Source organism: Mus pahari, chromosome 4, assembly GCF_900095145.1.
Source record: "Mus pahari chromosome 4, PAHARI_EIJ_v1.1, whole genome shotgun sequence".
Lineage (NCBI taxonomy): Eukaryota > Metazoa > Chordata > Mammalia > Rodentia > Muridae > Mus > Mus pahari.
In genome coordinates, this window is record NC_034593.1 from 99,215,378 (window position 1) to 99,229,951 (window position 14,574).

Sequence of the window (14,574 nt, forward strand, 5' to 3'; positions counted from 1 at the left end):
ATGGTTGTGAGCCACCATGTGGTTGCTGGGAATTGAACTCAGGACCTCTGGAAGAGCAATCAGTGCTCTTAACCACTGAGCCATCTCTCCAGCCCAGGAGCTCCCTTTCTTGTTGGAGAAATACAGAGACCTCTCTGTATACGTTTCCCGAATGTAGCAGGGAGAATATACCACCATTACCCTCCTTTCCCATCTAAGAAGAATGTCAATGCAACTTCTGGTTTTATAGTAGTTTTTTTTCTTTTCTCAGTATACATTTTACAACTTTTGATTTTAACTGTTTTTTTTTCCACTCTCATCAGCCAAAATTCCAAAGATGGAGTAAAAACAATTTTGTATACACTAGAAAAACTATCAGCTATAATTGTGTTCTTCGCCATATATTTTGATGATGGATCTAATGATCAACCTATACCAATTGAAAGTAACTATGATTTCAAAGATGGCGCCCAAGGATGAAGTTTGGCAGAAGTCTAAGTTAAAATTGCTCCTTATGTAGAAGTGACCAACATCAGGAATAGGAATTTCAAGTCTTTATTTCATTTCGGGAGCTTTTAAAAATTCATACACTAGCCAACATGGGCAGCTTTTGTGTTCTTTTGTGTGTGTACATGTAGACTTTTGGGGTCTTCATAGTGATCAGTAAGTACTTAACTCTGCACAACGGTGTCTGACAACTGCCAGTGTGCATTGGCAGGAACATAGCTGTTTAGGAGGCAGCGACTGATGAAAGAATATGTTTGCTTACAGTAAAACTGCTGTGTAAAGCATGGACCTCTCCAGAACATAGACTGGCCATTCGAATGAACATGACAATGACAGTCCATGCTATTTGTGAATTAGTATATTTGCCTGGATACCAGTGGGATAATGGGATTATACATTTCTGCTTTCTTAAACAGTGAAAATCTAAAAGAATAATTTGAGAATAATTAAAAACAATATTTAAGATAAAAGAGAAAATGAATACATAGCGTCTTCAAATGGCTTCCATACATATTAATTCTTCAATCTTTAAAACACCCTGATGAGGTACTTATGGGAAATCTTGTCATTATTGCTTACCACTGTGACTTGCCTATCGCTGTGCAGCTTTTTATAGTAGACTAGGAAACAAAGCAAGCTCTTCTGGTGACCCTCCTGTGACACCACCTTTCTATGTATTTTAAGAACTAGCTTAGACATATGTTGCACAGAATGTGGCAGTTATAATATGGCCATAGCTGTAACCACAGATCACCTGTTAGTGGATGCCAGTTTCCAACTGGTCTTTCCTGCTCACTTCCCCTCTCATTATTGGGGCACTCGTTTCATTACTTGTCTTTACAAAGTTCATCACAGTGATTATAAAAATAGTGCTCTCAATTATTTGATTTATCTATCTAATCTACTTACTATCTAATTTCTACCTACCTGTCCATTCAATAAACCTAGCCCTGTTTCTTTACATATATTCCAATAATCTATGGTCTTTCTGTATGTTCTCCCCTCCCAGAGCTCAAGCCAGTTATTTCTGACAGTGGAGACAGGATTGGGCAGGGTAGCTGCTCTGGTTACTAGCCATGTGAGATAAACTGCTCAGTAACCTCACAGCACTGTCATCCATATGCTCTGAGTGTTTGGGGCACTGTATTGGGGAGAGTTTCCCACCGTTCATGAATAATCATTAATCTAGCCTTTTTACATTGGGCTTTCCAAATCTGTTTCAAATCATTCTGAACGCTTCCAGGAGTGCATTAAAGCTCCAGTCTAGATAGTATTAGGGGGATAAATGGCCCACGGGAAAGAGATGTGGTATTTTTCTTCAAGCAATTTGTTCCCCCTTTTTTTCCCACAAAGTTAGAAGCCAAGCAATTTATGATTAAGATTTTTAGAGGACATCTTCCGTCATGTTAAGCCTTTCTTGTCTGTGGGTTTAGAAATGCAGTTTTAGCTATGGCATCCTGGCAAGCATTAATGTTTTTCTCTCTACAGGTAGATTACAGATTTATTTCTACTGGCAAATCTAAAATAGCTTAAATTCGTTATGATCATCTGTACACTCTTTTAAAGAAAAATGAGGAATATTTAAAACCTAAGGTCAGTTAGGAATAAATAAGAGCCTGACTATGCATTTGTATTTGTGATATAGTAGGAATATCAGAGAAAGTTGTCAATAATTTTAATTTAATATGTTTTCTACAGAAGCAACCTGCTTTTCAGAAAATAGGGAATTGTTATTGTATAAATTATAATTTAATATTTTCTTTGTGTCTGCTTCAATTCATTTAATGAGTCTTAAAGTTGCCTCTATTCTCAGCATATGCAATTCTTGACCTATTTTCTCAGGTCCTTTCCTTTCCAAAGAAAATATTTCATAAAAAGACTCAGCTGGTAATGTTAACTTTACAAACGTCCCACCATACGATGCAAGATTCCCTGCAGAATAGATACATACAGAGATAGCGTACTATATATCAGGTGATGCACAGTGCAAAACAGCGATGTTTTCAAGTTGACCTTGAACATGTTAAAGGACTCACAGAACAAATATCAGACAGGACCATAAGTACAAGATTATTCTTCTGTCTGGCATTTGTAACAGACATAAAAAAGATGCCAAGCTGATAATTTGACCCAGAATAAAATTCTCATGTAAGAATAAAAGAAGAAAATTCAGATGTATGTCTTTCCTCAAGGTTAGTAAAATCCTCATAGGTAGATCATCACATTAAGTGCACTGAATCATTGCCTTGGAGGGTGGCTTATTTCTTAGTGACAGCCTGCAGTAGCATCCATGTGTAAGGGATTGACAGCTGCTCCACCCATTAGTATTAATGAATTACCAATGTGCATCCCACACACATCTACCAAGGAGCCAAAGACATCCTGCCTACACTCTGCTTTCTTTTGAATCCTCCAAATGTTGCAGGGTGGCTATTTCAAATAGAAATCGTTGAATATAGCATACATTATCTCCCAGAACTAAGACTAATGCCTTATAGGAGTAGAAGGGAACTCTAACCTTATTCATCTGTTAAGATAGGTCACAGTAGCTCTCACTTCTCTGCCTTAAGGAACATGTGTGATCCTTAGACAAATATAACAATACTGCTATGGTATTTCATTAAGAGAAATTCTGTTTTTATTATTATATTTAATCTATTTAATCTTTTTTTTTTTACAGTCCAGTCATTATCCCCCTCCTGTTCTACCCTCTGACAGTTCTTTGTCCCATTCCTTCTCCGCCGTATCCAAAAGGATGTCCCATACCCCCACATACACCTCCCCACATACTGCCAGGCCTCCCCATTCCCTGAGACCTCAAGTTTCTTTAAGGGTTAGGTGTATCTTCTCTCACTGAGGCCAGATCAGACAGTCCTCTGCTGTATATGTGTCAGGAACTTCAGACCAGCTAGTGCATGCTGCCTGGTTGGTGGCTCAGTGTCTGAGAGATCTTGAAGGTCTAGGTTTGTTGAGACTGATGGTCTTCCTACAGGCTCACCTTCCTCCTCAACTTCTCTCAGCCTTTCCCTAACTCAACCTCAGGGGTCCTCTACTTCAGACCATTGGTTGGGTGTAACTAGCTGCTTGTTGGGCCTCTCAGGCACAGAAGAATTAAGAGATATAATCAAATGGTATGTTGACAAGTAGACAGGTTCTTTTATAACCATAACTTAAAACCAAATGGAAAGTTCAACAGTTAAGAAAAAAATGTCTCTGCCTTTACTTGGTCTGGGCCCGTGAATTAATACTGAGTACTGAATGCAATAGGCAAACAACCCTGAGGATCCTAAGTTGAACAACATGGTATAAACAACCGCATGTGGATCCTAAGATGAACAACATGGTATAAAGAACTGCATGGCTTTATTATTTTGTCTTCAACAGTGTTTTTCTTTTTCTTACATAGGGAAGAAACTTAGCTTCAGGAGAGGTTGGATTTTTTCCAAGTGATGCTGTCAAGCCATCTCCATGTGTAAGTTCTCATATTTCACTTCTGTCTCATTTTATGTTCCCTTTGTTACTATGATCAATTGTGCAAGAGGGTGCACAGGATATTGACTGCCTAGATGTTCATTGTTTTCACTAATATTTTCATAGGAGGGCAGGACTTACATGGGGATAATCTCACAGGATATATTTTAATTTGTACTGAAAACATGTCAAATGACAAGAAAGCAGGATGCAGGATAGAAATATAACTTAAAATGTACACAATTGTTTAAAAGTCTCTAGGAAAAGTAACCCAAATCCACAGAGTAGATGCACTGAGCAAGATTTTCTTTCCTCATTGAGAGTCAATGATCTAACCTGCTCCTGGTCACTCAGGTTACAGGAAGTCATTACACTTCAACTGGGATCTTTGAAAGCATAGTAGAGAACAAAAAGCTCACAAATTCTTCATCCAGGTCTCTGAATACATTTCCCATCCTTTAGAATGTCTTTTCTGTTTATTTAATGTCATCATGAAATTTCCTGAAAATGGATGAAAGAGGAATGAATGACTGTCTTAGAGTTTTACTACTGTGAAGAGACACCATGACCATGGCAACTCTTAGAAAAGAAAACATTTAATTGGAGCTGGCTTATAGTTCCGGAGGTTTTATCCATTATCATCATGGCAGGAAGCATGTCAGCATGTAGTCAGACATGGTGATGGAGAAGGAGCTGAGAGTTCTACATCTGTATCTGCAGGCAGCAGGAACAGAATGAGACATACTTCCTCCAACAAGGCCACACCTCCTCATACCCACTCCCTATGGGCCTATGGGGACCATTTTTATTCAAATTACCACAATGACTACTACTCAAACAATATTGGTGTATATCACAGAAAATGATGCTTTGTGGTGCTGATTCATTTCTGTGTGGTGTGGCATTATGTTAACATCATAATTTTTCTCATAATTTTAAAGTTAATGAACACAATGTGATGAAATTTCTTTACCAATATGATTACGATGGGAAATGCCCTCAACATTCTTAAATAATCATTCTTGTTACATTCCCATGGCTTCCACATTTCTCAACTGCACATTCTTTTTGATAATTACAAGTATAATATCTGTCACCTTTAATTTGGGAATGTACTCTTTCACCATTTATCCAAGCTTAATTATTTTGAAATGCAAAGAGAGTTTTTCAAAAAAAAAAAAAAAAAGATTTGCTGGTCTATTGCTACAGATAGATTGGTTTCTCGCAGGTACAAATATAAGCAGCAATGTTTACATAACAGCAAGTGACAAGAGATTTTAACATTCAGACATTTGGGAACCCTAATAAGCACTTAATATACCAAGCCCTATTTTCTGTTTACAACATCTGGCATGGGTTTTAGAAGTTTTGTTTAAAAATAGTCTGGCATAAAATGTATGTAAATTTGTTGAATGGATGAACAAAAGAATAAAAAAGCAAACATGAGTCCCTTGATGCATGCAGGTAATTAGCAAATGAAGTCAGCTTATAGAATCCTACCATAAACCCTATCAGATACAAAGGAAAATCATAGACAGATAATTTAAGATTCTAAAGAGTTGTACAGTAATACATACTTGGGAATAAAACAACCAGCTAAATGTGAATGCTCTTATAGCTTAAATAACTACTAAAGTGAGATGCTTATGGGATGAATTTATGATGTATCTTTTGAAAACTGCATCCCTTGATAATAGAATAAGCTGTGAATCAGGGGGTCCCTGAATAGTGCTTTGAATTCTATTCTGACCCAAAATTTTATTTTTCTATATGTGTTATAACTTTATCTTCAAATATTCTGAGGCATGCTGATCAGAACCTCCAGGCTGGGGGACAAAATGCTGTACAGAAATGAGGTCATTAATTCATGGCACCAGGGTGATTGGAGATGAAGCCTGAGACTACAACACAATGCAAACTTGGATACATGTGAATCTGGCAGTTGTTAGAGCAGGTTCCAGGAAAACTCTACCCCACTGAAGAGATACTTCTGTTGGTCTTAGCTCTGGTATAGGTTAGTAACGGAGAGAGACAGTGATCTCCTTTAACGATTTCTAAACTTGAGTGTAAAAGTCATCTGTATGTAGGGCTGGATGTCAAGTGGTCTCTGTTACTCAAATTGTCCTGAGCAAGAAATGTAATTAAAACGACCCAACATCAGTGTTCCCTAAGTAAAAAGTACATATTCTGTCTGGATTTTAGCCTCTTCACAGACAGCCCTCAAAGGGTTAATACACATAAAACCTCCAGGGGATATAAATCCACATGTTGGAATCATCCAACAGATGAGAAAACGGACCTCCACAGGCTAAGGATAGCAGAAACAAAATACAGAATCATATTCATGTAGCGGATACAGGACAGTATATCTAAATACAGTTCTATATTTAATATAACTGAAAACTAAAATGGATAGGAGATTATCATACTATATGATTATCTGGGCTTTTCTATAAAAGACTCAAATGTAGTAATCGAAGCAAAGATCTTAACAGGTATATTAGATGCCCTATCCAACGTGGTTGAGTAGAAAACTGGAAGAGAAATCTGAAGAAGTTTCTAAAATGAGTCCAGAGAGGTGAGGCAGTGCAAAACTGAAACAGAGAATGAAAGGATGAGATTCAAATGTAGCAAACTGAAGAGATGAAAGATAATTGTAGAAAAGCAATATTCAAATAAATCATAGACAAGAACTTTCCAGATTTTACAATATGACTAATTTTAAAAATCAAGAATGAAACTTCGGGATATTAAAGATGACATGAATTGCAACTTGAGAGAAAAGACAAATGCCTGTAAAAAGCATTGATCATTGGATTCAATACTAAAACCAGCCGTAATTGGAAGTAACACATTTCTACTACTGATAGTCTGCGACTAGCTACCATTTTAGTGGTTCCCAGGTAACCAATAAATACTAAACAGTATTGAGGAGCTGTCTGAGGCTAGTAGCTAGCAAAAATGTTGACACGTGAAACTGGGAGTGCTTTTGTGTTGCCTACAACTCAAATACAGGCATTCAGCATGGCTAAACTTAAGATAGAAACCATACACTTCTCTGCATCGAGGAACCAGAGTAGGAAGTTTGAAGCACCATCATAGTCGTGAGAGAAAACGTTAGAAAAGATGGAGTCCCCTCAAGTTCTGTGTCTTAATTAACACGAAAGTCCCGACTGAGTAGTGAAGCCGGAAATCCCCTCGGCTTGGACTAAAAGAAATTAACTGAAAAACCGTCAACTGCTTATTGCAGAAAACAATCTAAAGTTAGAATTTAACCAGTTAACTTCCTGCTTTAAGACAAGACACATGCTTTGTGGGAATATAAGAATACACAAGTCCAGTTTGAATGATGGGACCCCTGGGTTTATAGAGATTTGAGATGAGAGGGTGGCTGTATTATTGGCTGTGGGCAGCACCACCTTTAAGAAGATGTGTTGGGGCTACATACAAGAGCTAGCTAAGCCTGGGTCAGAGAGCAAGCCAGCAAACACTGTCACTCTTTGCTTTGGGCCTCAAGCTTCTACCTTGAGCTCACCCCCTTGACTTTCCTAAATAATGGATTATGATCTGGAAGTACAAGATAGTTATGCTTTGCTCCCCTTAGGTTTTTGTGTGTTTGTCAGTGCTTTATTACAACAACAGAAAGTGAAATGGAACAGTAGTCAAGGATCTCACATACAGAACGTGCCCATTGAGGAAGCAAAGGCTCCTCTGGGGGAGTTTTGGGATGGAATTGCCTCAGTTGTTTGTCTGTTGTGAACTTATATGTCACTCCTCACTTCTCGGATATATGGCCCTTTCCAGAAAAAGGAGAGACCGCAGGTGAAATATGCAAAAGTTCTTCCTCATTCCTCTCGTCCTCTGCTCCTCTCATCTAATGTAAAAGACCCAGGGACTTCATGGAATCTGTCAAAATTTGGCTGATTCATGAAGGATGTTTTCAAACTCAAAGCAGACGATCTATATTCTACCTTTTCCTCAATAGCTTGTAAATGGCCACCTCTTCTGTGGTGTGTGTTTTATTGTGCAGTTTTTGACGACTACTATACATTCTTTGCTTTCTTCATTTTCTAGTTTCTGCCATCAGCTAGGAGACGCTTTCTTTACCTGCACATAAAATGTAATATTTTCACTTGTGCAAGTCTATATATAAAAAAATGGAAAATGTGTCTATTTTTCATGATTTTTTTTAACAGATAAAATGTTTTCTGGTTGGAAGATTTTAAAATTGAAGTTTAGAATTTGTGTTACAAAAGAGCATCTACCTCGGCCTGTACTGTTTATTTCACATCTCTTTGTTTGTTTGTTTGTCTTAGGGAAGGGAAGTGCTATTTGGTTTCTCTAATAACATTTTCATTTTAGCTTTCTAGGCTGGATTGGACTGTCTTGTAGTAAATGTTGAAAGTTTCTAGTTCATATTTTTTCTGCTATCTCTTCCCTTGAAGGTATAGTAGAAAAATGCGTGGAAGAATGAAATAAAGCAAAATGAATTATTTTCTACTTATCTGACATATACTATGATTCATTCTGTGTAAACTTGCCAGCGGGTAGTCCCGGACCTGTGCTACTTACGGGTTTTATTGGGCTGACTCAGCTGAACTGAATTAATGATTGATTTCTAAAAGCTACCCTTAAGTAAACTTAATCTATTTTTGCCTTTTTATGTCCTAGGTACCTAAACCAGTAGATTATTCTTGCCAACCCTGGTAAGTATTAAAAATGTTTCTGCTGCTAAGTTGAAATACCGTACTCCTAGCTCGAGGACACCTTAAATGTGTGGTTGTAAACCACGTTCCATTTCCATTTGTCCTGGCTAAAGGTGGTTTCACATGTAACAAAACACTGTAATGAATTTGTATACTGCTAGTTATTCTGTATCGTGATTGGTTAATGGTGTTTATAGGTGTATGCATGTGAGTGCACTGGACCATAAATGTCTGTAACAGACACAGGAAGGAATGGGATATATCATGATGTAGCTCACATTTTGGAAAGATAAACCTCAAGAAGCAGAGAAGAAAAAAAATCATTATAGTATCTAAAACTAAGAATTACTCAAAAGGATGGTATACAAGATTGTAGTTTCCAGTGTAGGGTGGTAGAAAAAGATATAACCGTGTCTGATTTGGATTTTGTTGTGTGACATATTTTACCAAGGAAGATGAACCCACACATCTACTCCTCACAGAAAGTGAGGCCATAAATGGCCAAAGTAGTGACTGACCACTGTCCAGATCAGCAAAGGAATGATTTTTTTTTCCTGGCATTTCAAGGAGGAGTTACAAGGAACAGGGATGGCATAAAAGCAACTACATCAGTGAAAATCCCACCTCAACCCAGATTACCTCTTATAAACGTGGCAGCGTTGGGCCCAGCTTAATGGTCTAAGAATCTCTTCCTCGTAGATCAGCTCTTAAGTCTCCCTCCCAGGCAGCTGCTTACTCTGTCTTAGACTGCTGGAAAGGGGCCCTTGAGAATACTTGAAGGTTCTCCTCTCTCAGAAGTGTGACCTTTAGTTTATGTCATGAGCCTCATGGGCCCTCTCTCCTTCCTAAAGGGAATGTTTCAACAAGGAGAAATACAGCAGGTGGAGATGAAGCGAGATGCTGGTAGAGTGGGTAGCAGAATCAAAGATGGCGGTGCTCAGTGATGGTTGTTGTTGTTGTTATTATTATATTTTCAGCTTTAAAACTATACATAAGAAGTAGAATAGTTAGGATTTCTTCAGATCATAATAAGCAGTATATGCTGAGTATTTTATATGCACTTACCACTTTACGTATTTTATTTCACGTTAAACGTGAGGTTGTAAACCCATTTCCAATTTCCATTTGTCCTGAATAAATGTGTTTTCACATATAACAAAAATTTCCAAAACTTCCTGCATGGAAGGTGTTACTGTCATTATGTACAGAAAAAAAGACTGAAATCAGTGCAACCAGTGGGCTGCAGACTGAAGATCCGCGTCTCCATGTGGTGTCTACATGTGTGTAATATATATATATTACAAATATATACATCTGTATATGTATTCCCCCCCTTACCTTGGTCTATGGCCAGTTTGAACATCAGGCCAGGACGCTCACTTTCCAGTGTAGGGAATTCTCCTCAGACCTCTCGCTGCTTTCCAGCTGTCACCTTCTGCCTTCCTTGTCATTACCCACACTCTCTGCTGTACTCCTCCTGGCTTTGATGCTGAGCCTGCCAAAGAAACTGAGATCAAATTGGGAGTCTTTGCTACATTTTAATATCTCTGAGGACAATTTTGAAATTTTTGTTACTGTGGAACTTAAAACCAAATTAATAACAGAAATGAAAGCTTATTTTTTCATGAAACTAAATTTATGGCTAAAAGGTTTATAATTTTGGAGATAAGATAAATCCTAGTGTCACCAACCACATGGATTTTTGTTAAATAATATGGGCAGGTACCGGCGAACTGTCCCAACACAAGAGGGTGGACAGATTTGTATTTATTTCTTCTTTTTATAAGTAATTCTTCCAAGTATGTAAAAATCTGTTGAAAGTATATACAGTTAGAATAACATTATTCCTAATGATTAAAACAAATCAAGATGCCAAGACACTGGAAAGATCTTAAATACAGGAACAAAGAAATTACTGTGTACGAATTCTAGATTAAATTTCTTTCCTAAGTACTCTAGACAGTTCATTCAAACGAAGTAGATAGTTTCATGTGAAATACGTTGAACATGGGAACAAAATTATCAAACACTTATGAAAACTTTGAATTTTAGGAATATGAGCCTCAACATCATCCATTTATTTCATTTGTTCATTATTTCCTTCTTTAAAGTAGGTTGATCCCAAGCGATTATTACTTTTAGAGACCATGAAATAAAAGAGAAAATCAACAAGGTTGCCTTCAACTAACTATGTTTTATATATGAAATGTTGGGATGAGATCTGAGGCCGAGGACTGGGAGCCCTTTGAAAGTCTGAATGTGCTAGATGCCAAGGCCCCTGTTGCCTTGTCCCCATAGTCAAATAACCTGGCTTTTTACTCTTTGCCAAGAGACAGTGTTGTTGTGTGTATTACATGGGGAAACAAAAACATACTGGGTTTCAACTTGGAAAGGCTAAACCTAGCAGAGGCTGCGGAGATGCCATTCTGAAAACCACTCATGCTAAAGAAGTCTTTAAATCCAAGATGTTAAACCCTATTGCCTTCATATAGCTTAGATCTGACACGGGAATAGTTTCTCTCACACTGCACCCTTTCCTTGAATGCAAAAAATAGTTTAGAGAGTACACACACACACACACACACACACACACTCACTCACACAACCTGAATGAACTCAGTAAAACCCCTAACATTTGGCTGGTTCCCAGCCCAATTATCAGATTTTGCCAAATTCACAGACTTCTGCCCAGTGGCACTTTTGGATCTGCATACACAGGCTCTTCCATCATTCCTAAAATCTGCTTCCTTATGCATGAACAAGCAATAAAGGGAAAGCAGACACTTGAAGAAAACTTTGAAGTATATAACAAATCTTTTGTAATAGAAATGATCTGAGAATTGAAGAGCTTTTATAAATTAAGTAGTATAGAAGCTTGGGAATGTGTAAGGCTGAGAAAAATTCCAAAAACATTAAAGAAAGAAATTATGGGAGAAGTATTGTTAAAATTAGATAATTGGCATGAATGTTTGCTAGTTTTCAACTTGTAAGAAAGCTGGAAACACACACACACACACACAGCATACACAGACACACAACACACACAGATACTCACATGCCAAGGGCATCAATTACTAAAGAAGTAATATATTTCCCAGAGTTGAATTCCATGTCTACCTTTTTGGAGAGGCTGCTGAAAGCAGAAAAAGAACATTATCATTAAAATTTTCTAATAGATAAAATATGGAATATGAAAGCTTCCAAGGAAAAATGTGTCTGGTCACATCCAATGAGTCAGAAGTTAGAATTAAATTAATTAGAAGTTAAAAGATAACAATGTAATGCCATTTAATTTTTAAAAGGCAAAATCATTTCTCACTTAGACTCCTCTAGCTAACCAAATGACAAATTAAGTGTGGGGGAAATGAAATATTTACCTACGTGTTGTCCTTTAAAATGTTACATATCATACTCCATTTATAGAAAAACTAAGGATTAATTATTAATACAAAGAAAAGAAAAATGCAGAATCCCGGAGTGGAACAGCAGGGTTAGAGGGCAGAAAGAATCGGGTGTTTGAGAGAGTGGGGAACACAGATGTCATTGGGTTAAGAGTGAGAACTTTACAAGTAGAGTATATATCTTTGAAAATGCATTGGTAGAGAGTTTATGTAGAGAACTTAGAAAGAATCGTGGAAGATAAAAGACAACCCACACAAACTCCCATGCTTACCTTCTTATAAGCCAAATATTTTAAAACTTCTGCACTGCTCAAAATGAGCTGGATGATGCCTTGTGTCCACAGATGCTACACAAAGACAATAGTCTGACAGAAGAGGCTTATGTCAGGAGAAAATTGGCTTTCCTTGTTTATGCCCAGAGTTAGAAGTTAATGAATTGTAGCATAAGCACAGTTATTTAAAATATCTATGTAGAAATAAAGAAAAAACTGGTAAAATATTCGACCCAGGACTTGGGATAGAATGCTCCTGTGATATGATAGATGCTGCTTTTCATTGCTTTTAAAAGTATACATTAAGTAGATTAACATTTGTTGGCAGACCGTAGTTAAAATGAGGGAGAGAGGGTTCCATGCATATGCAGGACAGTCTTTAAGACAGATGCACAGGAAGATTCTCAAAACCTGAACAACAACAACAACAAAACTGTGTTGATGGAAGTGTGTTTTCACACAAGAGCCCAGTGTATGAATGACCTTATGGTCAGGAGACTGACAAGCCCTGCGTACAGGAGGTTGAGAGTAGAGATACAGGGATTAGAAGATATAAGGCAGATGAGATATGCGTGAAGCAGACTATACTAGATCTTAATAGGTCATAAGGTTATCATAACTCCCTTAAAAATGTGTCGTTGGTACAAACTGCCACTAATTTCCCTTTATTCATGGTCCAAGACTGCCTATATCCATTTGACTCCATGAACTTTTGTTAAATGTCTACTGTGTACATTTTAAATGAATAGTATAGATTAAAGCATACATTTATACTGAGTTTATGATTTGATATGTGAGTCAGATGCTTTACTTGAATATTAATTCATGAATTAATTAGCTTGAAAAGAGCCAGTCCAAATGTAGTTTCCTTTTAATTTCTATTGTTCCAGATCTTTGATCCTTGGCACTATGTGGAGTGCTTACATTTGATGTGAGTGGTCATGCAAGAATAATTTAATTCAGAGTTTGGATATTTTACTATGATTGTCATTGTTAAGACAGAGTTTGGTTGTGCTTAAGGCCCATATAGTCTAGGGAAACCTGAACTCTGGTTTTGAAAATTACTTTTGAGAATGATTCCTTTATCACTGTTTGTTTCTTTAGAAGTTTGTTTGTCAGAATTGTGAACTAGGATAATTAATCTCACATCTCAATGATAATTATTTTACAATAATTTAAATGATTTCAGTCACTTCAAAAAGATCCTCCAAAGAGATCTGATAGTATATATAGGAAAGGTGACATCTTGAAGTCTCTGTGTGTGTGTGTCTGTCTGTCTGTCTGTGTCTGTCTGTCCAGCTGTTTGCCTGTCTTTCTGTTTGCCTGTGTCTTATACAGGGCTATGCCTCCCATAACTCTTCTTCCTATCTGATCCTAACCTTCTGACTCTTGTCTTCGTCCCTTCTGTTTATCTCGCGTTGACTAGTGCTCACTGACTCTTTAGGTATTGCCCATTTTGCTGATGTTAATGTTGTACCGTATTTCTGTTTAGACTATTAAAGAGCTTTTTCCAAATTATTATGTAAAGCAATGTAATTTGCATACACATAAAGCCACGACAAATACTTGTACTTACCCTCTCTTTTCAGATATGTTCATCTAATTTTTCTGTCTTTTCACAGGTATGCTGGCCCAATGGAAAGATTGCAGGCAGAAACTGAACTTATTAACAGGGTGAATAGTACTTACCTTGTAAGGCACAGGACCAAAGAGTCTGGAGAATATGCAATTAGCATTAAGTAAGTAGGACAAGTGCTTTTGTAAAAATAGATTTCCTGTGTTCATAATTGTGTAGGTCATGTGACACATATAACACTGAAGTTGAAAACCAGGGTTCTAATTGCAGCAGAAGTAATGCATTTATCCAGACAGTTCATTAATACTGGAAAATATCTGCAAGGAAAACAGTAATGGGTGTTATAGGCTGCTAATTGGCATAATAGATTTCTTTCATAACATTATATTTTGTTGACTTGATATGTGTGTATTTCTAGTAAATTCAAAGAATACAAATTACTAGATTTTATCTCCTTTTTTTTGTACTATCAAACTAAATTTACTAAGTAAATTAAGCATAGTAATTAGTCAGATCAAAGTTTTCTCTCACTTCAAATATTGGTTGTATCTTCAGCCCATCTAGTAAATATATGTTGTTAATTAGCTGTCAGCATTGTATTGGCACAAGTATATATTTTGTCTTCGGAATTAATTCCTATAATGTTATTGGGGCATGCCCTC

At 37.1% G+C, this 14,574-nt stretch overlaps 1 protein-coding gene across 5 annotated transcripts in view; it reads left to right on the top strand.

Moving 5' to 3' along the window:
* Vav3 (vav guanine nucleotide exchange factor 3) overlaps positions 1–14,574 on the top strand; it is a 332,901-nt gene that overhangs the window by 292,889 nt on the left and 25,438 nt on the right. For all 5 annotated transcript variants that reach the window (XM_021195490.1, XM_029537277.1, XM_029537278.1 and 2 more), the window contains 3 exons: positions 3,893–3,958; positions 8,629–8,663; positions 13,959–14,075. In XM_021195490.1, coding sequence (XP_021051149.1) covers positions 3,893–3,958; positions 8,629–8,663; positions 13,959–14,075 — 218 coding nt within the window. The remainder of the gene's footprint in view (positions 1–3,892; positions 3,959–8,628; positions 8,664–13,958; positions 14,076–14,574) is intronic.